The sequence below is a fragment of the Aricia agestis genome, chromosome Z, assembly GCF_905147365.1.
Source record: "Aricia agestis chromosome Z, ilAriAges1.1, whole genome shotgun sequence".
NCBI classification, from domain to species: Eukaryota; Metazoa; Arthropoda; class Insecta; order Lepidoptera; family Lycaenidae; genus Aricia; species Aricia agestis.
Genome location: NC_056428.1, coordinates 38,745,169 through 38,769,221, shown reverse-complemented (window position 1 = coordinate 38,769,221; position 24,053 = coordinate 38,745,169). Strand labels below are relative to the sequence as shown.

General features: G+C 36.5%; 1 protein-coding gene across 1 annotated transcript; it reads right to left on the bottom strand.

Moving 5' to 3' along the window:
* LOC121738759 (LIM/homeobox protein Awh) lies at positions 1 to 23,790 on the bottom strand. The gene is made up of 6 exons (XM_042130993.1): positions 23,785 to 23,790; positions 21,468 to 21,649; positions 1,925 to 2,142; positions 1,273 to 1,515; positions 817 to 912; positions 1 to 186 (listed from the first exon to the last, which is right to left on the bottom strand). Exons 1-6 carry the CDS (start codon positions 23,788 to 23,790, stop codon positions 107 to 109), a joined length of 825 nt encoding a protein of 274 aa, XP_041986927.1. The 3' UTR covers positions 1 to 106.
* Positions 23,791 to 24,053: the final 263 nt, after the last annotated feature.

The following is a 24,053-nucleotide window of genomic DNA, read 5'->3' as shown; positions in this document are numbered from 1 at the left end:
ACGACGTGATTTAAATGCATATTATAAATCTAATAATTTAAAAACTACTGCCTACGAGGAAACCTAAAGTATCTACAGGATGTAAAATGCTTTTCTTTTATGTCTTCTACACTTCACTCTGCATGCAGTGGATGGACGAGTCTTCTGATAGTTCGTCCATCGAGGAATCAGTAAAAGACGTGCCATCTGAAATTATATTAAATTCTTATGTAATAACATGTACTTAATATAACTTTTACCGAATCAGAAATGTTTAAAATTATTAAATACTCATGAGGAATAACAATATTATGATAACTTAACAAATTAAATTAAACTTTATTTCTGTCTTGTAGGTCTGCTAAGGGTTGGTTGCACCAACTTACTTTAACTATAACTTTAACTTTTACTACAATGCAAAATGTCAAATCTTTGGTTAAAGTAAAAAATGGACGCCATATTTAACCATAGAGCTCGACAAGGCTTTAAATGCACGTGGCGAAAAAAGGATCTAACGCTGTCATCATACAAAAACGCCATTTTTGATAGTTCTTTTTTACCAGCAGCGCCTCCCGCCCACGTTCATTTCAAGCCTTGTCGGACCAGGTGTCATCTGTCAAATTCTGTGGTCAAAGTTAAGGTTAAAGTTAAAGTTAGCCTTAACTATAACCATAACTTTGACCATAACTTTAACCACGCCTCTGCAACCCACCCTAAGACAACTTTTTGTCGCACGCTCATTTCATCTCTCTTATACTTCAAAGCCCGCTTCAAAGTTGGATAGGGAACGCTTAGTCGATTCTCTGTTCTCTGTCAAGTCTATGATAAAATATTTACCTATTGGCACAAACGGGGGCTTGTTCTGGAAGGAGTATGTGAGGTGGAGGTTGATGGGCCGCCCAAACCCCACCGGATCAGAATCACGAGGCATCACTGCGAAACACAACCTTATATTATAGAACACACATACTTCCAAACATCGCTAAACACCAGCATTCGCGTAACAAAACAGGACTCTGAGCAAATAAACTAAAAGTTTCAAAGTGCATACAAAAAAACTTCGCATTTCATTCGCATTGCAAATTTATGTAAATCGCTGAGCAAAAATGTTGTCTGGATATAGTCCGCGTGTGACTTTAAGATCGCTTAGCAAAAATGGAAGGGAAAGTTCGCGGAAAGGTGTCGTTATTGGCAAATCGCTATCACGCTGACACGTTGTGGGTAGATCCTGTATACATTCTATTGCCCCCTCCAGTTTCGTCAAGCGATCTAAAAGTAATACGCGGTCTATACCTTGTGCCTGCTTCCCCTTGCCAGTGTGCTGGTGTTTCTTCTGGCGCGCTCGGCTGTTCTGAAACCAGACTTGAGTGACCCTCTTGCTGAGGCCGGTCACTTGAGCGATCCTCTCCAGGTCTTGTCCGTCGGGGTTGGAGTCCAGCTGGAAGTTCGCTTGGAGGACCTGCAACTGCTCCTCAGTGAAGGTCGTCCGCACCCGCTTAGCTTTGCTCTTGTGGTAGCCCTCTGAGTCGCAACCGTCTGGAAATAAACAGGCCAAAAATGAATACTAGGTTACTGGACTTCAACGCTTATTTAAATTGATTATGTAGTTGGAAACTGGAATATATTGAAATACGTAACGATAAGCCATTGAACTCTGCTGGAAACGTTTATTGAAACAGTGTTGTTCAGCGCCGGAATCCATTGATACTGGCCCCTAATGTAAATTAGTAGTTTACTGATACTTTACAAAATCTAGTCAACATGGAGTAAGTAACATATCTCCCACAACTTTATGAATAATTGCAGTAAAAGATTAGTCTAATTGTGCCCCGGAAACACCTGAGACTATATGAAACTAAAGACGGGTTCTAAATACTTATCTACACAAAAGTAGTAATGATAAGGATTTGTAGTAAGTATCCGATCTAAAACGAAAATATTTTACCATCTGAAGAAATAGATCCCCCATCCAACGTCTCCAAGTAATGCGGCTTACAGAGCACCCTGTCTTCGTGCAGCGCGAACTGTTCTCCTGTAGACAGCTGGCGGCCGCAGGCGTCGCAGGCGAAGCAGGCCAGATGGTAGACTTGCTCCCTGGCCTTCCTCACCCAGTCCGACGACGATATACCCCGGCAACACTTGGAGCACTTCGCACCGAAACTCCTGTGGACACAAGAGTACTGTACAGTACAGCCTCATTATCGTAGATGCGTTTCCGATGAAACGTTGGGAGAAATATTTTTAAGATCCAATAGAATCGCCGCGCTCAACGACGTCAGGTAAATGAAGCGATTCTATTTGATCTTAAAATGCTTGCGAGGAATTCGCAACGCAGCTCCGATGGAAACGCAGCCTATTGTTCCTTCCCATACTCCTTCCTGTCAAACTCACGCAGAGGTCTATGCGCGACGATTTTGCAACTTAAAGTTATCTAGAATATTGCTCATGTGCGCATGCAGTCCAGCGGCCAAGTAAGAAGATCTACTAGGTGTCTGTGTATTTTTGTATTGTGATTTGTAGTATTTTGACCGTCTATTTTTAAGGTTCCGTACCCAAAGCCTTTGGGTACGGAACCCTAAAAGTTAAAAGTCTTAGTAATACCCGTTTTTACCCTTTGGGCCAAAGAGTAAAAACGGGTACCTTTTACTAAGACTTCGATGTCTGTCCGTCTGTCTGTCTCCAGGCTGTAACTCAAGAACGGTAATAGCTAGATAGTTGAAATTTTCACAGAATATGTATATCTGTTGCTGCTATAACAACAAACACTAAAAACCAAAATTTAAGGGGGGCTTCCATACAACAAACGTGATTTTTTTAACCTTTTTTGCTCTATATCAATAATGGCAATTTTTCACAATGTCCTCAGTTATATGTGTACTTTAATATTTAATAATAATAATAAAATAAAAACTAAACCCCCATACAAAAATTTTTTTTGGCCAATTTTGCTCTTTAATGCTACGGAACCCTTCGTGCGCGAGTCCAACTCGCACTTGGCCGATTATTTTTTCTTAATAAAAACGATTATCGAGCGTGAAGTAATGTGTAAGTTTGAACAAATTAGATTTTAATAAATTTGAATAATTTTAAAATTAAATTATTTCAATAATAGTAATTTGTAAATATATTTAAAAGAAGCATTATAATGTATGGAAATAGACTTCTGACTAGAGCAATGCGTCTAGCAGCTGGTTAAAATCAAATAGTCACAAACAAAAAATAATGATATAAAGTAATAAAAATTTATTATATTATATTATGTATAATCAAATAAGGTGTTTCGATATTGTTTTCCTCAACGCATAATAAATGGTTGAATTAGAATAATATATTATGCCCTCTTTTGTATGGTGTGGTATTTAAATATATTATAACAATGCTATGTAATAAATTTATGACCTTTTTTCATGTTAAATATGTAGGATTTATGTTTAGAATTCCTTTGAATGCTATTAATACATGTGTAAATAATTGAATTAATATAATTAACATATAATACGCAAGTCGCAATGCGAGCAAGAACTTTAAATTTAGGTTGACACAATTACTATTGAATAATTCTGTGTATTATAAAACACTTAAAAATAAAATCCTTTGTCTATTTTAACCTAAACATCGAAATATTCTTATAAAATAATATATCTAAATTCTAAAGGCTAGGCTTGAGTTGTTTCTAAGTTTAAACGCAGTCAAAAATTTCGTTGTAAATGGTCAATAATTTGGAATTAAATAAAATAAAACTAGGTAATGTTTAAAAAAGTTATTGATAGTATATTAAATTATTATATATAAATAGTAGTTAAAGTTATTTGATCAGAAAAATTAAGAAACAAATCGCACGAAATATAATTTTCCTTCTCCTTAGTAAAATGTGCATTCTGAAATAATTAATAGCCCGTGATAAAATCCGTAAAAAGTAATTTATAAAGTAGCCAAAGCGAGATATTTACAAACATTAATGCGGCCGTATGAATGGGCATATTTCGCACTTATTGGCGTCGATTATTTACTGGTGCTTTTATTTTAAGATGGCACCACACTACTGGTAAAGGTAAAGCCGCATAGACCGTAACTGCACTGCAGCGTCGCGACACGTTACGACTAATTATTATTATTTTATGAATTTTTATCCCCTAGAAGGTTATATCCCACTGGAATGACGTATCTCTAAGTTTATAGAAAGAATATAATATTTTGGCCGTGCTACGTCGTTCAGTGACGCTTCAATGCAAACGCATTTTTAAAGGAAATAATATTCAAAACTGAACTTTATTTACTATACAAAAAGATATTAATTCAATTGACAGACTTGCCACCCACCGTGGGTCGGCCTGCCTGTTCAAAATTTAAATAGCTTTTTAAAAAATCATACAAATGCGTCACATTGCATATGAACTGACCCTAATAACTGCAATCGCTGCAGTGCAGTTATGCTCATTTGATCTCACCTTTATATTTAATTAAATGAACGCGTGCAGGAGACCATTAACACGCAATCATATCTCTTCGCATTTTTGTTTTACTTTTGCACTCCGATCCACTTTGCTGGATCATTTGAGATGTATATTATCAGAGCTGATAAGGCGTTTAGCTACCGGTCTTGCATAAAGCCGAATTCGGCTTTTAAGGTGATAACAGCTCGCTTGAGTGATAATTCACTCGGATTTCTTTGATTCTGCATTTTTCATGTGTATATGCGTTCGGATAAGCAAAGTGAAAGACAAAAATCATCGAAAAATTACCAGTCTGATATCAGCTTTACAAAAAATTAATGCATGATTTAAATTAATGTGTTGATAATATTAATCCTTCAAGCCCCATAAGAGCTCCGGTGATCGCGACAACAATAGAATACAATAGCATTTCCAAGAATCCGCGAAGTCGCTGTCTACATGTTCAAGGTAATGTCGCGGTTTTCAAATAAGAAAGTACATTTTATTTTTGGTCTATAATTGTAAGTAAATAAAAAAATCAATAAGTACTAATATAATAATATAACTAGGCAGCCCTAGAAAAAAGTGTTATCATTTTTAATTGTAGGTTCCATGGGTAATAAAAATCAATAGATAGAGTCAGCGATACGAATGCAATCTTTACTACATTACATTACAAATCAAAGCTGTATCTTCGTTACGTACGAACCGTATCACGTGAATCTAGGTATCGTTTACATCGGTACTTCGGGTTTTAGAGTCGAGAATCGCGTGCACGTGAAATATTAATTGATCCTATATTATCCAGCAATGTTTCACTTGTATTTGCATTTGGCCGTTTCCAGCCTCCCGTTATCGGGCTTATTAACATTTTGCCGCCTGAATCAATTAAAACCTCGCATAGTAATTAACTAAGTGACAGATTAACAAGGTTTAACACTAGCGGTAATGAAGATGTCGGACAGAGGAGATAAGTGACGCGACGCTATGACCACGCAAAAGGGTGGTCCCGTACACTGCGGATTTCTGGCGGAACTCTACTGTTTGATGCAGAAAGGGGAAATATCGAAATACCGCTTTATTTAGATGATTTATAATAAAATTAATAAATAAAAATTGTTTTATTTCTGAATAAATTTGAAACAAATGTTCTATTTTTCTATCTCAGTCTTCGCACGGGGCCACTTTTTACCAAAAAAGTGGAAAATAACAATAATAGCTTAAGCTAATTTACAATAATTATAGGTATGGTAATTATCCATGAAAATGATTCCAGATCATAATCTAGAATCATCTAAATAAAGCGGTATTTCGATATTTCCTAAATCCTAGATAAAGGAAGACGCCCGCAACTCCATTGCGCAAAAATTAGTTTATTGCGCGGAAACCGTACATTTTTCCGGGACAAAAAGTATCCTATATTCTTTCCAGGGACTCAAAGGATTGAAATACCAAATTTCAGCAAAATTGGTTGAACAGTTTGTGCGTGAATAGGTAGCAGACAGAGAGACAGCTATACACTTTCGCATTTATAATTATTAGTATGGATATGACACTAAATACCAAATAATCTCTATAATATTATGTATATATTAAAGGATGTGAAAACTTCCATTGCAATCAAATTTGCAAAGTACGAGACACCGCTACTGTGATGTTTGTGCTATTAATATTGTGGCATTTTTAAACTCTACAATAATTATACTAAAGTCTAAACCAGAAGCCTAGTAGCATTCATAGACATTTTAACATTTACCTACTGTGAAGTATTGCACCTCGACGCTTAACTATAAACTTCTGCATTCCACATCCTAAAGCTGCGTTTCCACCAGGGCTTATAAAAGTGGCATCCAAGGAAAGTATTTTTAAGGTCCGATAGAATTGATTTTCTGAGCGATGCTAACATCGCTCAGACTTTATTTGCCTAAGCAAATAAAGTCAAACTATACTGTACTCAGCGAAACATGGCGGTAGCGGTCATTGACTCCCTGTCAAAAACTTGACATTTTCTATACAAAGCGATTGACAACATCTGACACTTCATTGTCAATCACGGTTTATATAGAAAATGACAAGTTTTGACAGGGAGTCAATGACTGCTACCGCCATGTTTCGCCGAGTGCAGTATAGTGTATATTAAAAAGTAAAAAAACCCATTCCTCGCAAAGTTTCTCGGGTGGAAACGCAGGTTTAGCCATTTGTTTCTAAGAAATCTGAATCCTAACCCTAAAAAAACAGAAATCTGGAACGACTGGAACGCCAGCAATATTTCCGGACCAATAAGACCTGCAAACCTTCAAGAATAGAGCGCATGCCCTCTTAAAAGTCCGGCAACGTATTTCTTCTGATGTTGCGAGTGTCCATGGGCAACTGCAGTTGCATTCCATCACGTGATCCGTTTGCTTGTTTGCCCCTTAATTATACGTAATAAAGTAATGTTAAAAACTCATACGGTCTAGCAAGTAGCAACACATCTCCGGTGGAAACGCAGCCTTAGCCCTTTGTTTCTAAGTCGTTGGAATATTAATAAGAAATTATCCGTATACTCCGGCAACCAATAACCTATATCCATTTAACTATTGATGTACGTCAACCCTGCGGCGGTGACAAACCGGCCGGCCTCGGGCGCCGCTGTAAATCCTGCCCTGATTGCTTTAGTGCCCACTCTGAAGAACTCTAAAAGGTACAGTCGACTGAATATTTCTAAGGTAAATCTCTCTGAGAGTCTTACTACTAGCTATCTTATTACATGCAGCTTTGATCCATTTAATATGATTTTTAAAGTTTTGACCAAACACTAATTTTTAACGAACTCACGGAGCGGTTTTCAGCCGCGCCCGCCGCGGTTGCGCTCAAAAATTACATTGCGATGCGATGCGGATTCGCCGTTTTGTGTGGATGCCCTTAAGCTGGTGCATTACAAGCGAATTGTCCCGGTGAAGGAACACCTTTAGAGTAACTTTCTTGATTATTTATGTGAGTGTACGTGCGACACGGCGACATGATTTAAGTTATTTGTTTTGGGCGCACTGGCGTTTGTTTTAATATCGGAGCTGTGAGATGCCGCCGGCGACGGCACGAATGAGTTCCACTGTGAGCTTAACAAAGCTCCTATATTGATGTAATCTACTTTATAGATACACGAAACAAGTCTTTTCTGAACTATGTACCAAAAGTATCGACGACATCGTCGCAGCCTGAAAGTGGTCACAAAATGTAATATAACAATCATATAATATACTAATCCATACTAATATTATAAATGCGCAAGTGTGTCTGTCTGTCTGTCTGTTACCTCTTCACGCCCAAACCGCTGGACCGATTTTGCTGAAAGGCATAGAGATACTTTGAGTCCCGGGAAAGGATACTCATGTAACCCCATGTAACCTGACTTTAAAATCTTTTGTGGGACATATAAAATTATTTAGGGAAAACAATATGTAACATTAAACACTGAAACACTTTGCCAATAAGTGCAGTGTCTAATTAGTATAATACATCAAAGTCGACGAGTGTATATGAGTGATAGCTTTATATACCTATAATTGGTTTTCAGTTATTCAGTTATTACCAATACTACAAAATAATTATGTTTATCACATTATAAGTTTAATAGCTGCTAAGTTTAGCTGGTCAGGTAAATCGTTAAAATCATTTCGTCTCTCTCCTTGTTCTTAACAATAAATAAAAGAGAAGGCATGTGATATAGATGTTTAAAAGTGATTACAGGCGTTATTAAAATTGGGACAAAATACACAGCAATAAAAATATTTCTTTAAAGAAAGGGTTTAATTTTTTATACTTAATTTATACATAAGACCCAAATGTGTATATTGTATAATACTACTAATTTACTATTAATACACAGATGAAAGTATTTTATTATGATTCGATAGAAATTCATAAGTTTGATTTAATTTTTAATCCAGCTTTTCCTACCACAGCTTTTCTAAGCTTCATATTCCGATTTGCGTTAGATAACAATCGCGTTATGATATACATTTATTTCCAATCAATTTAAAGTTTATTTATAATCGGGAATTAATTAAAATGGTCGGCAACAAGCGCCATTAACATATAACATGGAGCTCGCATTTGCGCCCGTGTGGGCGAAACACTGCATGTGTTATACTATACAGAATATACTATAATTGTATTATACAATACTAGCTGACCCGGCAAACATTGTTTTGTCAAATAAATTATTTCAAGTATCAATACAAAAAGTAGATATTTTATTCTCAGGCCTAACGAATGTACATTCAAAATTTCATTTAAGTAACTCGGTTGAGCCGTTTTGGAGGAATTCGCGCACAAACACTGTGACACGAGAATCTTATATATTAGATAAACATCTGTATTTCCATAATAATATTATTGATGCAAAAGTGCGTCTGTCTGTTACCTCTTCACGCCGAAACTGTTGAGCCAATTTTGTTGAAATTTGGTATAGAGACGTCTCGGGAATGGACGAATGAAATACTTTTTATCCCAGATTTTTTACGGCTTCCGCGCGATAAACAAAGGGGCATGGGGAGCTCCTAGTATTGTATAATACAGTTTAATATCTAGCCTTTGGTAATTAGCTCATTGTAAAATGTAGAGTACCTAAGTGCAGGACTACGCCGTAGGTAGGTACAGTTATTAATTTGTAAAAGTATGAACTATGAAGACACGACTCCAAACTGTTTTTATTTAATTAATAAAATAATAAAGTATAGTATCTTAACAAAACACAAAAATAAGTAACTATCTTGTGTATTTAAAAATTACGGGCTTATTCTTATGAAATAACGAGTTTTTGCCCGCGGCTTCGCTCGCGTTATGAAGTATTATTATTTACAAACTTTCAGCCCCTATTTTAACCACTTGGAGGTAGAATTAATCAAAATCCTATCTTAGCGGATATATATGTCGCCGCCGACTGGTTTAAATAGCCGTTCAATCAAACAGCTAGCCCTTTGACTGAACAACGCCATTCAATCACACGTCTAGCTTTTATATTGAATATTTTAGTCGCTCAAAACGTTCAACACTACAGCTGATTCAAAAGCCGCCGTCTAATTGAAGTAGTTCAGAGCACACCGCTGCGGCGCTAGGTGCGTTTTATTTACAATATGGCGTCAACTAGCAGGTGTTTGTTGGTGTTTGTGGTTGCTTTTCGGAAAGAAAGTAGTTAATAAAAGTTACAAGTGTTATTAAAGAGACAAAAATTGTGGAGGCACATACGAGTGAATTAAAATTTCAACAAATATTCGAGGAGAAATTACGGGATTATGAAATGGATGGACGCAGCCTAGCCCGAAAGGGGGGTTCGGGAGGCATAGCCTCCCATCAAAACAAACACAAACACAATCCAGAAAGTCTAAAATTTGGTTAGGTTAGGTTAGAACTTAGACCACAACACAGAGGGAGCCGAGCGAGCGCAGCGAGCGTGCTGCGGCAGCAGCCGGCGACCGTCGCCAAAACAAAAACAAACCAGTTGGCTAAGCGTCGTCTAGCTGTAGTGTTGGACGTTGTAGTCAACAAGTCGGCTAAACGACGTATAGCCGTGTGATTGAATGGCGTTGTTCAGTCAAAGGGCTAGCTGTTTGATTGAACGGCTATTTAAACTAGTCGGCTGCGACATCTACATCATATCATCTACCTGCATGCCAAATTTCAGCCCGATCGGTCCAGTGGTTTAGGCTGTGCGTTGATAAATCACCATGTCAGTCAGTCACCTTTAAGTTTTATATATTGCGAGCTTTTGCCCGCGGCTTCGCTCGCGTTAAGAAGTATTAGTATATATAAACTTTCATCCCCTATTTTAACCCCTTGGAGGTGGAATTGATCAAAATCCTTTCTTAGCTGATGCCTACGTCATAACATCTACCTGCATGCCAAATTTCAGCCCGATCCGTCCAGTGGTTTGGGCTGTGCGTTGATAGATCACCATGTCAGTCAGTCACCTTTGAGTTTTATATAATATGTATATAGATTTGCAAGGACTCAGATGAAAGTAGATCTTATAAGAGACATTTTTTTCTCTTTCTTCTCCGTGTGTGTGAATATATTATTTCATTTCGTATTGTAAAAACGTGCTTATTAATTTTGTTTCGCTTTGGAAATGTTGTTAAAATGAGTTATACTGCACCTGCGTGCATTCGTGTTCGTATTGAGCTTCTGTTTCATGCTATACAGATAAATTATTATATCATATTATCTTAGAGCTGGTCAATATAATAAATTATTTATATGTCATAATTATTATCTTCATAATAATATATAACATCATAAAAAAAAACTAAAGTGTTAACTTATTGCTGGATTATCGATAGCTTTAAACTGTTATCTCCTTTATACAATGACCGAGAGAAACAACGCAGTTAATATTTTTAAATGAGCGTTAAATGATATCCTACATTCAAATGGACAAAATTATATACAAATATTCACATTAGGCTTAATAAGTCAAACCTAATCTGAATATTTGGCTTTATTTTAAATACCTCAATCTGTGCTTTCTAACTTCTAAGCAAAAAGCCAAACTAGAATAAGTATCCAGAAATTAATTATTTCGTCTTATTTTTAAATGGAACTCCTAAAATACCCTTATTGACCCTACCAAAAAGGAGGTTGTGTATTATTCGATATATTTTTATGTTTAATCGAAACGAGAACATTCGAAGTAATATCATACATCATGGACAAAATTGAAATATGCCGTGCTAAAACAAAACCCACGACCGGCTACTGATAAAAAACCCCCACTAAATAAACAATGCAGGTATATCAACAATAATTACAACTGCCGCCGGCGAGGCGATATTTTATTTGCCCTCATGGCAACACTTGCAAATTGGAATTGAAGACGTGTGTGGATGAAGTGGGTAACTTACATTTTACAACATAAGACTTAAGAGCAATTACTCATTTTTCACTTATAATTTGAACAAATCCTGAAACTTACCTACCTCATCATCTAGCCGCGACGCCCCGGGGCGTCGCGACATTGTCTCAGGGGCGTCACTTGTCAACATAACCAAATCGATTGAGCGCCGCGCGCATTATCCCGGATGTATGATTGACTGTATACATCCCGGGATTCCCGGGCAGTCTAAATCCCCGGTTTCCGAAGCTATGCTCAGAAAATCAAGCGCAGCCCTCACATTAGCCAGCCTTGCTGGCTTTAATATCTTTCATAAATATCTCTTTTAATATTTATGCTTTTGTTTTGATTTGATCATTATTTCCTAATAAAAATAAAAATATCCAAATAGTGTTTATATGATAACCTATGTAGGCTGGTTCTAAAATTAGAAAGTTTTGGGGCTGTGTTGAGGGGCGTCGTAAAGAAATGGCATTTGGGAAGCTCTGAAATTTTGGCGGTCCCAAAGCCGTCATGTATACAAAAAGGAATATTTTAAAATTGTTAGTTACTCACTGCATCCAAACATGTCTTCATTATTCAGTGTGACCAGGCTCGTCAAACAATGATTATTTTTAACTATTAAGCAGGTTAGTTATAGTTATAATATATTTGGCAGTTTGTTTTAAATTGGTATAGATATGACCAATTTATGTCACTGCGCTTCCAATGTGCTTTCTGTTTATGGCAACACTTGAGCATAATTCGTTACTGTTGTTTGAGAAGGTACATTCTTAATTGCCTTTTGATCACAAAGAGAAAAAATCAGCTGGAAAATTAAGACTGAACACTTTTATTAAAGTCCGATAATTCAACGATTTTGATGAAAATTGGGTAGTCGAGTAGCAGGACATAATAGGTACTAGGCTTTGTAGTAAAACTCATTTGGGCAAGAACTTTGTAGTTCTTGCCCACAGGAGTTTTCTGGTAGCCGTAGTCAATTTCTTATCATCAATTGGTACAACTAAATACTTACTAATATATATTCTGTGCCACAAATAAGAGTTAAAATTATGAAGTTATGCATAGACTTATTTTGCATTATAAGTTTATGAAGTTATGGAAGTTTGGGATCGTATCACAGGGCGATTGATCGCAGAAACAAATGACAACCATGTATTTGTGACTTCTCGATTGTTAAATATGTAATTTTTTAAACTCATTTCCTATCGGCTTCTCTTACCTCCTATTACACCGGCTATGGCTTCACTCTGTAGAAGACATAATATGTCTCCGTCACTAGAACGTGAGTACCTACATTTCAGGATTTTAGCAAAGGGGTTGGGGGGGGGGGGGGGGGGGCAATCTACCTGTTTCGACTTTTATTAATCTGACTAATAATATACACGCATAGTAGGCAACACGTTCTTAAATCCCACTTGCCAGGAAAATTGACGCTTATTTTATCTTTCCAGGGGGGGTACCTTAGTAGGTACCCCCCCTGGAAAGTACCCACGTAGGGGTAGTCCCCTACGTGGGTACGCCCATGCATTTCAGTATTTTTCAGCGCCATGACTCCACTCCTATTGATATTTTCTTTCTTACATTTAGAAGATATTATGCTTCCTTCTAAAGCAAACCTTCGCCACAATATAAGCTGTCATAGTCATAGAAATCTCTCTACGAATACGTAGCTGTCCAGTGTCCAAGTCACAATGGTTTCTTCAATACATGATTACGAGTGTGGCATCATCACTTAATGTCAAGGGTGTACCCGAGAATCGAACCACGGCGTGACCTATTGTAATTGAACCTGTGAATCACGATCCGTATATTTTTTGTCAGAACGTCACGAACTATTGTGATTCCTAAAGGAAAACGAACGTTTGGTTGGGTGAGGAAAATTCGAATTTTTCTTGCTTTAAAAATTCGAAATTATTTTTTTTTAATTCAAAATATACTTTTTAAACATCCAGGAATATAAATGTTGCGTACCACTAGACCGATAACTATCGTCGAGAAGAATCGCGGAGTAAGCATCTCGCGAATAATAATATTATGAGATTGATGGAAAGCCGTAGCAGCACTTCTTCTACCTCTTTCTTTTTTCTGATTTATGGCACCGAGATCACTCTACTTTTTTCGCTTTATTTTTAAACCGAATTCCAAAAAGGAGGAGGTTATCACTTCGCTTAATTTTATTTAGAGATTCTTAAATTGATTAAATCCTTCGATCTTGGATTCTTGGAAATCTATCGTTATTCTATTGTGTCTCGTTCACCTTGATGACGGGGCTTGATGGGTTAAAAACGTTACTTTCCGGGGTTCCGTAGGGTAAAGGGCAAAAACGGGACCCTTTTACTAGAAGACTTCGATGTTTGTCCGTCTATCTGTCTCTAAAAATACTAAAAACAAAATAAATTAAATATTAAAGGAGGGCTTCCATACTTTTTCTAAAGTTGAATTTTCAGATAATGCTGACAATTACAGGTAGATATGCACCTGACATTTCCACAAAATACTCAGCTCTGTAAATAAACTTTAATACTTAATTAAAATTTTTTTTTTTAAATAAACCAAACAATTATTAAAGGGTGCGCCCTACGAATAATAAAAACTACGGAAACGTAATCCCATACTATTACCGTTTAAGGGTGGGTTGCACCAACTTACTTTAACTATAACTTTAACTACAATGCAAAATGTCAAATCTTTGGTTAAAGTTAAAAATGGACGCCATCAAGACGCCATATTTAACCATAACCATAGAGCTCGACAAGGCTTTAAATGACGTGGCGAAAAAAGGAACTAACGCTGTCATCATACAATAACGCCATTTTTGACAGTTCTCCTTTACCAGCAGCGCCCCCACCCACGTTCTTATAAATCCTTATCGGACCAGCAACGTCTTCTGTCAAATTCTGTGGTCAAGGTAAAGGTTAAACTTAAATAAGCCTTAACTATAACCATAACTTTGGCCATAATTTTAACTTTAACCACGCCTCTGGTGCAACCCAACCTTAATCCTTTCGAACTGTCATATTATAACGCCGCGTCAGCCTAATACCGCTCAAGGCCACCTAAATATTGCAAATCTATTGAAAACAAATTTTTGACAAGTATAATAATAATTGTAGAGCATGTTTTTTGACGGAGTTACTTTTCCTTAGTTTTTATTATTCGTAGGGTGCGGTGCCATACAAAAAACACATTTTTTAATTAATTTTGCCCTTCGTACGTGAGTCTGACTCGCACTTGGCTGATTTTTTTATTTTTTGATCCGCTCAAGTAGTACCTACTTGAGCGGATCAAAAAATAAAAAAATCATCGTGTGTTTAGCAAAATATATAATGTGGCGGTACACACAATTAGCGCCACATGCCTGCATCGCTCTATCGAAGTTTACTGTACGTCGCTTTCGTATGTAACGACAGCAGCTGAAATCAATCATGTGGGCTTCGGCCTGACCGAGCATAAAGGGCCACACACACTTACAGTTCGCCGGCAGGCCGCAGCCTGGCAGTTAATCGGGAAAGATCACAGACTCAAAGTTCCCCTGACGATTTTGTAGATTTTGTAACGACGGTCAAGTTTAAATAGAATTCTTTGCGGTCAATGACTGTCAGGCATCCTGCCGACCAGAGCCTGCAGGGGGACTGTTAATGTGCGGGACCCTTAACACCTCGCTAGGTCGGAACTCGGAAGATCTACCTACCTTTGCGGCCTCCACACATATATCCCCTTTTGGGGATACGTACTTTTGTACATATCTCGATTATACTAAGTACTAACACAAGCATCTTATCTTTACGTTCTGCTCATCAAAACAGAAAAAAAAATAAGTTTCAGCTTCACCTTTTTTCTCAAACATATTCTCACTTACTAGCCTAGTTAAAATAATTTAAATCAATTGCTAGAAAGTGGAACAGATACGCATCTTATGTACTACCAGTAGTTCATTCCTCTGTTGTCCTGAGTTATCTTACCTTTAAATCTATGCGAGTGACTCTTAAGTAACTCACATAAAGGTTATGTTGGAGGCAAAACAACAACGGAAATTTTCAGCCAGGTGGTCGCGTCACCCGATTGAAACATATCCCGCGTCGACTTATCACAATCAAAATAAATGACAAATGAAAACGCCAGAGTTGCAAGTCATCGGGCGGTATTTTTTACGCTGGCAACATTCCCGTCACCGCTTTGTTGCCACACTCGAGGCGGGATTTTATTAAATGGTACCATCGAAGAAGTTGATTCATAGCGGGTGCTGGACCTACGTGCTGGACATACGTCATAGTTTGGTCGGGTTCTGTCATATCAATGTTAGACGGGATCTATACGCTGGGGTTAACATAACGCGACCAAGTTACGTAGGTCCACCAACTGCAGAATCAACTTCTGTGATAGTACATGGCGTCTTTTTCTCACACACCTGTTACTCGCCTTGTTTATTAGGGCTGTGATGGGGGATTCTTTTTGTTAATTATATACGGATTAATGAATCAATTAGTTCGTATTGGCAGCGCGTCTATAACTCATGGACCGTTATAACCCTGGGGCCATTATAGAACATTCTAATTTCGATTCGTTTCTATGTTTCTATGGTTTTATACGCCGTTTATAAATGTAATTCTGTAGCGGTGATCCTTTCCTTTTATTTATGGTTTAACTTTTAGTATTATTAAACGTAACTGATTTCGGTGTTGTTTTTATGAGGCTGCATTATTTTTGGTGCAGTATAATAATTGTATTTATGCTTTCTATACCCACAATTTATTGTAATTTATTTGCAACGTAATTTATATAGGATACATGTATTTTATATAATATTATAGTATACAGTATACAATTTATTCTTATTCTGAGCTTTCTGATTTTACAAAAATACTTATAGTATGTACGGGCGCCCCAAAACATTTTTTTTTACTACTAACAAGCAAATTTTTTGTGACCAAGTTTTGTTGATTACAGAACCCTATAACGGAACCCTAACGAGCTGGTTTTTTAGGGTTCCGTACCCAAAGGGTGAAAACAGGACCCTATTACTAAGACTTCGTTGTCTGTCCGTCTGTCTGTCTCCAGGCTGTATCTCAAGAACCACTATAGCTAGACTTCTGAATTTTTTACAAATTGTGTACATCTGTTGCCGCTATAACAACAAATACTGAAATCAAAATAATATTAATAATAAGTGAGGGGGCTCCCATACAACTTTTTTGCTCTATATCAACAATGGCAAGAGGTACTTGCATTTTTCACAGAGTCCTTTGTTGTATGTGTACTTTAATATTAAATAATAATATTAAAATAAAATAAAAATTTAAGCGGGGCTCCCATACAAAATCACAATTTTCGGCCAATTTTTGCCCTATAACAGTACGGAACACTTCGTGCGCGAGTCCGACTCGCACTTGGCCGATTTTTTTGTATATTGATAGGTTATATAATTTAAGAGTAACATTGTCCTACAAATAGAACAATCCATATTTTAGGACCATCAAGTTAAAATATGAAATCCTTTCTATTTCTGTTAGCTACCACTTTCAAGATTTTTCGCAGATAAAAATGTTGTTCGTCTTATCAAAATGAAGCTACTCATAAAAAATAGCTTTGGCCCACCACACAATCCCACTACTGTATCACCTGGCGCTAACGCTAACGCTAGTCGCTAACGCTAGCGCTACAAAATGTATGCGATTTGACATAAGTCATCGCTTTTCGCATTCGCTAGCGATTACTAATGTCAAATCCATACATATTGTAGCGCTAGCGACTAGCGTTAGCGTTTTGCCACTTGTCTACGGGTGCTGTGTCGCCAGGATCAACAGCGGTATTAGACCACGAAAACCCTTTGATATGATCTCACCCGCCCGAGGGACATGCTAAAGCTGTCTTAGGACCCGCAAAGAACTTAATCAGAAGAAAATAGGAGGAGTAGGAATACGGGCTTTGGCCCACCACACATTCCCACCTAAATAAAATAAAAAAAATAGCTTGATAGTAATAAAAAAAAATTCAAGTTTTTCCTGTGTGTGTGTGAGAGATTTCAAGTTTTTAAGTAAACTACTTTTGACAAGAAAGATATTATTATTTACAAATTCTACTCCTAAAAGGGCAAAAAAAAGAAAAATATTTCTTTTTTTGAAAAATCCTATCCCTAAAAGAGAATTTCGAGGTTTGTGTGTAAGGATGTCGCTGAAAAAGTCTTTTTTAATATAATTTCAGGTATGCAGAAATTAAAAACGGTTATTTTGTCAAAACGTCTTTATTATGTAAAGACGTTTTCACGGAGCTCGTACAAAGAGGAGCTGGCCTAAGCAACTGTGCACTGTGATTTTCAACTAGGTCCTGACGTCATCATTGTGGGCGGGGCTTAAGTCAGTACACTTTCAGCGTTTGTCAGGTGCACACGTAACGAGACTCCCAATAAATTGGTGTTTTCTGCGTATTTAACAAGGAAAGGATGAAGTATTGTGTTTTACAATGTCGAAAACACTCCGACAGACGTTCTGATAATATAAATATCATCACATTTCATTTGGAAATAATTTTAAATGTAATTTAAATATAAAAATTCTAGAACATTTCAGCTTTCAGCGTTAATTATACTACTTGACACTAGGTGGCAAAACCTTTGAAAGATAATACAGACGTAAATGCGTATAATTTTGCATAAGTTTTTTACAATAATCATACTTGAATACTGAAAACCGTTATACACTTATTCTTAAACACATTTAATAGCTAAAACCGTGATTATATAGCTTTTATTATGATATTACTTATAAACCCCCATCTGTCGTCACCTATGATAACTATTTGAAACGTAAAAAATATCCAGGGCCGTAGTACGTCCCATAATATTCAAGATAAAATGACATCTAGTGTAAGATAGTTGAACTACGTAGTAACATCAACATCGACCTAAGCTAGTAGTTTGGCTTGTAGTCGATAGATGAAATATTGAGAAGTGGGTGGAGCTTGACACCCCCTCACCCCGCAAATTGTCACGCGTCGTTTCAAAGGAAACTTGATTACAACACCTCCTCTTAGTATTAGCTCCGTGGACGTTTCACGTTTTGGCATTGGATTGTATGCCCCAAAAACCGTCATAAATTTTGAAAAGCTATGACAATGTTCGGCTATGTGTGTTTTCCTACTTTTTTACCTCAAGATGACTAATAAATAAATAAAAAAATAAGAAAATATTTTCCGTTAATCAGAAGGCTTCATGAATTCTTACTTAAACAATTTCCGTACCCAAAGGGTGGGTAAACAGGATCCTATTAGAAAGAAGAAAGAAAATAAATTTATTTCGTACCGTATACTTAACATTTTAAAAAAACTAACAACAATTGCTAATTATTCATCACACCCATTGTGCGGCTTCATGGTTTCTCAACTTTTTACAATTAACAAATAATCTTTTGAAATAAACGGGCGGGGCTTCTGAGATTTCTTAACAATTTTATTTGTTTTAAGAGAGATTGCTTACAAAACAATACAAAATACCACTCGTTTGATCCTCTATCGTAAATGTTGTTCAGTATTCTCTATTATTATCTGACTACGCCGAAGCGAAAGGGAGGGTTATGATTTTCACCTGTATATGTATGTAGGTATGTATGTTTGTGTGTAATGTATTAATGTGGGTATGGATGTTCATCTGTTCCCTCGTAACTTTAAAACTGCTTCTATAAGTCACGGCTACGTATCCCTAAATTTACATAGCACTATGAACTATGAATATAAAAATAAGCTAAAATATAAGACGTGTAAGTTATTCATAATTTTTCTGTCATCGATTGTGTACTTACTTCCAAAAGGAGGAAGTTCTACGTTCGACTGTGGATTTTAACCGACTTCCAAAAAGGGGGCAGTTATATTTTCGGCTGTGGATATATTTCTTTATTTTTTTCTTCTTCAAGATGGTATGACTGAAATGTGATCATCATCATGGCCACACAGCGAGGGTCAGAGGTCTGCACACCGGCCGCATACCACACAACAAACCCGACCGACACTACATCAAAGCATATCGATTCTCTAGTGATGAGACGAATATCGATATTCATATTAGAAAATTCAATGGTCAAGGTATATCGATTGATTAGTAATGAATGTGGAGTTAAGGAATTATTAGTTATCTGCACTTGTAATTCAAGACACTTGTTAAAACGCGGCCGAAGTTAGGCATGATTACGCTTGTGATTAATGTATTTTAAATTACCTACCGGTGACACACCATGCCGAAATAACGTCGCGTTATATTGTATGCGTTTGACATTGCTGACGTAATCATGCCGAACTTCCGCAGCGTAACTTCGGGATGGTGTATTTAGACACAGAGACAAATATTACTCGTAATTATTTAAATAACTTAAAAACCTCAAATATCGTTCAAACATCAAAGCGTATCGACTCTGTAAAGATGCAGGGATTGGAATTTCAATATAATTAACTCATCAATCCCCAAGCGGCAGCCGGCTGCCGCATAGCAATTGAAAATCTAATGTGTCCGCGATACCTACGAGGGAGGTGTTAAATCTATTGATATAGTAGAACGAGTATGTTGATATTTTACCATTATAGAAGTAGACAATAATCGTTGTTATATATAATTTTAAATTAAAGAGAGTACCTATAAACAAAACGACCTCAACAATTTTGTAGAAGAAATATTGCAGTTTATATATTATAATATAAAAATATGAAACGGATAGAATGGCAATTATTATTATTCATTGGTAAATCGAATGTTTCACGATACGTGTTGGTCAATCTAAAAATCAAAATAGTATTTTTCAAGTAACGCTGTCCTAGATCCAATAATAAAATATTAGCGGTAAATAAAAAATTATACAAATATATAATTTTTGCCGGACTTACTAGTGTAGTATTTGACTTGTTTTTAAATTATCCCACTAATATTATAAATGCGAAAGTCAGTTTGTTTGTTACCTATCCACGCCCAAGCTGCTGAACCAATTTTGTTGAAATTTGGTATGGAGATATAACTATAAGTCCCGGGCCATCATCTAGTCTTCTTATAAAACTATCGAATAGAGTTCGTATTGCATATTACTATCGAGTATCGAATAATACGCTGTCGCATCACTACGAAGTGGTATGGATGACTCGGGAAATTGGTACGAACTATGAATACTTGGAAGGTTAATTGGACGCAGGCGCAGTAGGTATGTTGTATAGAAATTAATGCTAGATATTCAAATCTTAAAATGTTTTGGACGTGCACAAATGCACAATCGGCCTTCACGCGAAAATTCATAATTAGTTACTAGAGGACACCCGCAAATAGAACGTTGCACCACAGTTCGTTTATCGCGTGGGAACCGTACATTTTACCCTATGTTTACATAGTAACTATTTAGTAAACTGTGCCTATGTCCTTCCCCGGGACTCAAAGTATCTTCACATCTTTCAGCAAAATCGGTTCAGCGGTTTGGGCATAAAGAGGTAACAGACAGACAGTCTTTCGCATTTATAATATTAGTATGGATAAAGCTTCCCCACGTTTGTCTATGATAGACAATTACTATCACGGTCCAGGGTGTTTAGTCGAATCCAACAGCAAACTTAGATACTCGATGAGATGTAGCGACGATTTGCGTAACGTCCTATACATTTTTGATTTCTAGCTTTGCCCCAGCGTATGCATTTTGACTAAGTACCCTAGACTATCGACAATAATATAGCCCAACGTTAAGAGATATCTCAAAAGGCAAACATATTACGTAGTCGCTGGAAGAAGCAAGCAAATTCGCAAAAGCATAAAATAATGTTAAACTTTACTAATTTAAAAAAGAAACCCGAGAAACCAAAGCAGCCAACAATTTGTGCTGAAGTTTCAAAAACATTACGCCCGCTCTTAGAGATACTAAATAATTGGTTAATTTTAATGTAATGAAGATGTTAATAAAACACTTCACCTATTGAGTCGAACTCTACATTAAATTAAAGTTAAGTACATATACCCGTAAATATCTCTGAGTATTATACTTGTCAAGGCCGCACCTTGACAAGTATAATACTCCGAGTATATTATAGCTAGATACATAGTTATGAATAAACCAAAAATACATAGTTGAGCCTATAGTGTCCGCATCAAACTAAAACCACATTGTCGCATCTTTGGAGAGCCTTCGAAACAAATTCTAACCTTACCTCGTTTCAATCATACTCACTTGGCATAATCCTGCTTGCAGTAGACCTGTCGGTCACGGAGGAAGCATGACGGGTGACGGTCGAGCTGCACAGCGCAGACGCAGCATCGCAGACAAGCTGTGTGCCAGGCTCCCCCACCCACTTCCAGCAGAAAGCGGTCAGCTATGGGCTCCCCGCAGGCGCAGCATGTTCGATGCTCCGTCTGGAAAGATGGTAGAAGTTTGGTCCAAGCGGAACTAGTATTATACTCAGTTTTCTTCTAGACCGAAGAACTCTAGATGGTATAGTCAATTTGGTACAAGTGGAACTAATATTATTGTACTCAGTTTTCTTCTAGACCGAATAACTCTAGATGGTAGAGTCAATTTGGTACAAGTGGAACTAATATTATTGTACACAGTTTTCTTCTAGACCGAATAACTCTAGATGGTAGAGTCAATTTGGTACAAGTGGAACTAATATTATTGTACTCAGTTTTCTTCTAGACCGAATAACTCTAGATGGTAGAGTCAATTTGGTACAAGTGGAACTAATATTCTTATACTCAGTTTTCTTCTAGACCGAAGAACTCTAGATAGTAGTCAATTTGGTACAAGTGGAACTAATATTATTGTACTCAGTTTTCCTCTAGACCGAATAACTCTAGATGGTAGAGTCAATTTGGTACAAGTGGAACTAATATTATTGTACTCAGTTTTCTTCTAGACCGAAGAACTCTCGAATAAAACAATCGATTGTGTGATAGAAAGGTATCTTTAAATACAGTGTTGTCTAAGGCTCAATTTACACCGCCGTGCCGCGGAATGGAACGGAATGGAAGCGTCGATTTCGCCTCTTGCGAGAAAATGATCACCGGAGAATTCTCGAAAATTTCCGATGTTTTGGCTAATTTCTATAATCGAATCTCAAACCTGACACGAACAATTTGCAAGGACAAACAAGAGCGATATACAATTAATCTTATTCATAATAAAGAAATTACATAATACCTACACAAATCAAATGTATTATTAAGAATTCTAAACAATAAGAACATTCCGCGTCCATAATCAACTTACGGCAACCCCTTACTTTGTTACAATTTAAGGAACTGCACACATCCCCTAATCAATAAACACCAAAACACAACGCCCTCGTAGTTTTATTTAAGTCACGTCGCAAATATTTGGTTAAATCAATTTGGACACTGTTTGATTATCCTGTGCTTTCCCCGGGTTGACAACATATTAGATTATGCCCGCGACACCCCGCGCTATACGCGCACATGGCCATGTTGTTGCTGTATTTAAATTGTCAAAGTTATGTTTCACTTTGTGCAATGCTACATTGTAGGTTGGTATTTGATTGCTGTGTTTAAAATTTGCAAAAGTTAAGTTACGTTTTTAATATTAAACGTAATTATTATTTTTATTATAAATCTAACCTATCTTTAAAAAAAAAAAAAAAAAAAATCTAACCTATCTAGTAATTAGAATTCGGTGCGAAGTCCGAAATATGAGAGAATAGTTTCAAAGTTGAAAACTGAAAGCGTTTTTTCTATGATATAGTGATTTCCCAAAAAAAAAATTGTTACATAATGAATTAAGCCAAGATCTTTGGCAAAACGTTCGGAGATGTTGTAGAGACCATGTCGTAAAGTATAGTACAGATAATATTACGGATATAATATAATATGTAATATTATATACTTATACGGATGCAAAAACATAAAAATAATTATATAATATTATATATTTAAAAAATAGAGAACTGTAAATTTTATTACAAGTTTTGTTATATTTTTGTCAAATACAAGTTGCATTAAGTTTTAATTGTAATGTATAAGTTATAATAAACACAGCAACTATTTAAAGTTTATAGTCCCCAGTACACGGAATTAACTTTTTTCTGATACATACAAATTTACCACTTTCTGAGTGCCTTGTTTACGATGAGTCCGACAAACTTTTCTATGCGAAAAATTTCCGCGCTGCTGCGTTTTCGAATGCTTGACTCCTGGAATTGTCGATATGACGTTACCATGGCTCCTCGTACATACAATTTCATTTTTTGGAATTTGTTTAATAAAGTTAATTTAAAAACTGTGGTCAACTTGTCCGACAAGAATCACGCCGCGTCTGGAGTGTCCGACACTCCAAAGATGTCGCTATGACGTCACTACGACTCTTCGTACATACAATTTTAATTTTTTCAAATTTGTTTAATAAAGTTAAAAACTATTAACTAAACTATTAACTGTTAAAAACTATGGTCAACTTGTCCGACAAGAATCACGCTGCGTATGGAGAGTCCGACAGCCCAAAGATGTTGATATTACGTCACTATGGCTCTTCGTACATGCATGTCGGACAAAAATAGCAATGATAGATAATGTTATTCTAAATGCTTATATCAACTTGTCCGACAAATATATTGAGTTAAATAGTCAGTCCGAAAAGAAAATGAAAAAAAACACGAACGAGATAATTTTATCTAGTAAGTAGTTTTTTTTATACGTCATAAATTGTAAACCTTCATTTGACTTTCATTAAATCAACTAAAATATAAAAACAACAAATAAGAAAAAAAATATACGTGGGAGAGCCATGCTTCTGCACGAATGGGCC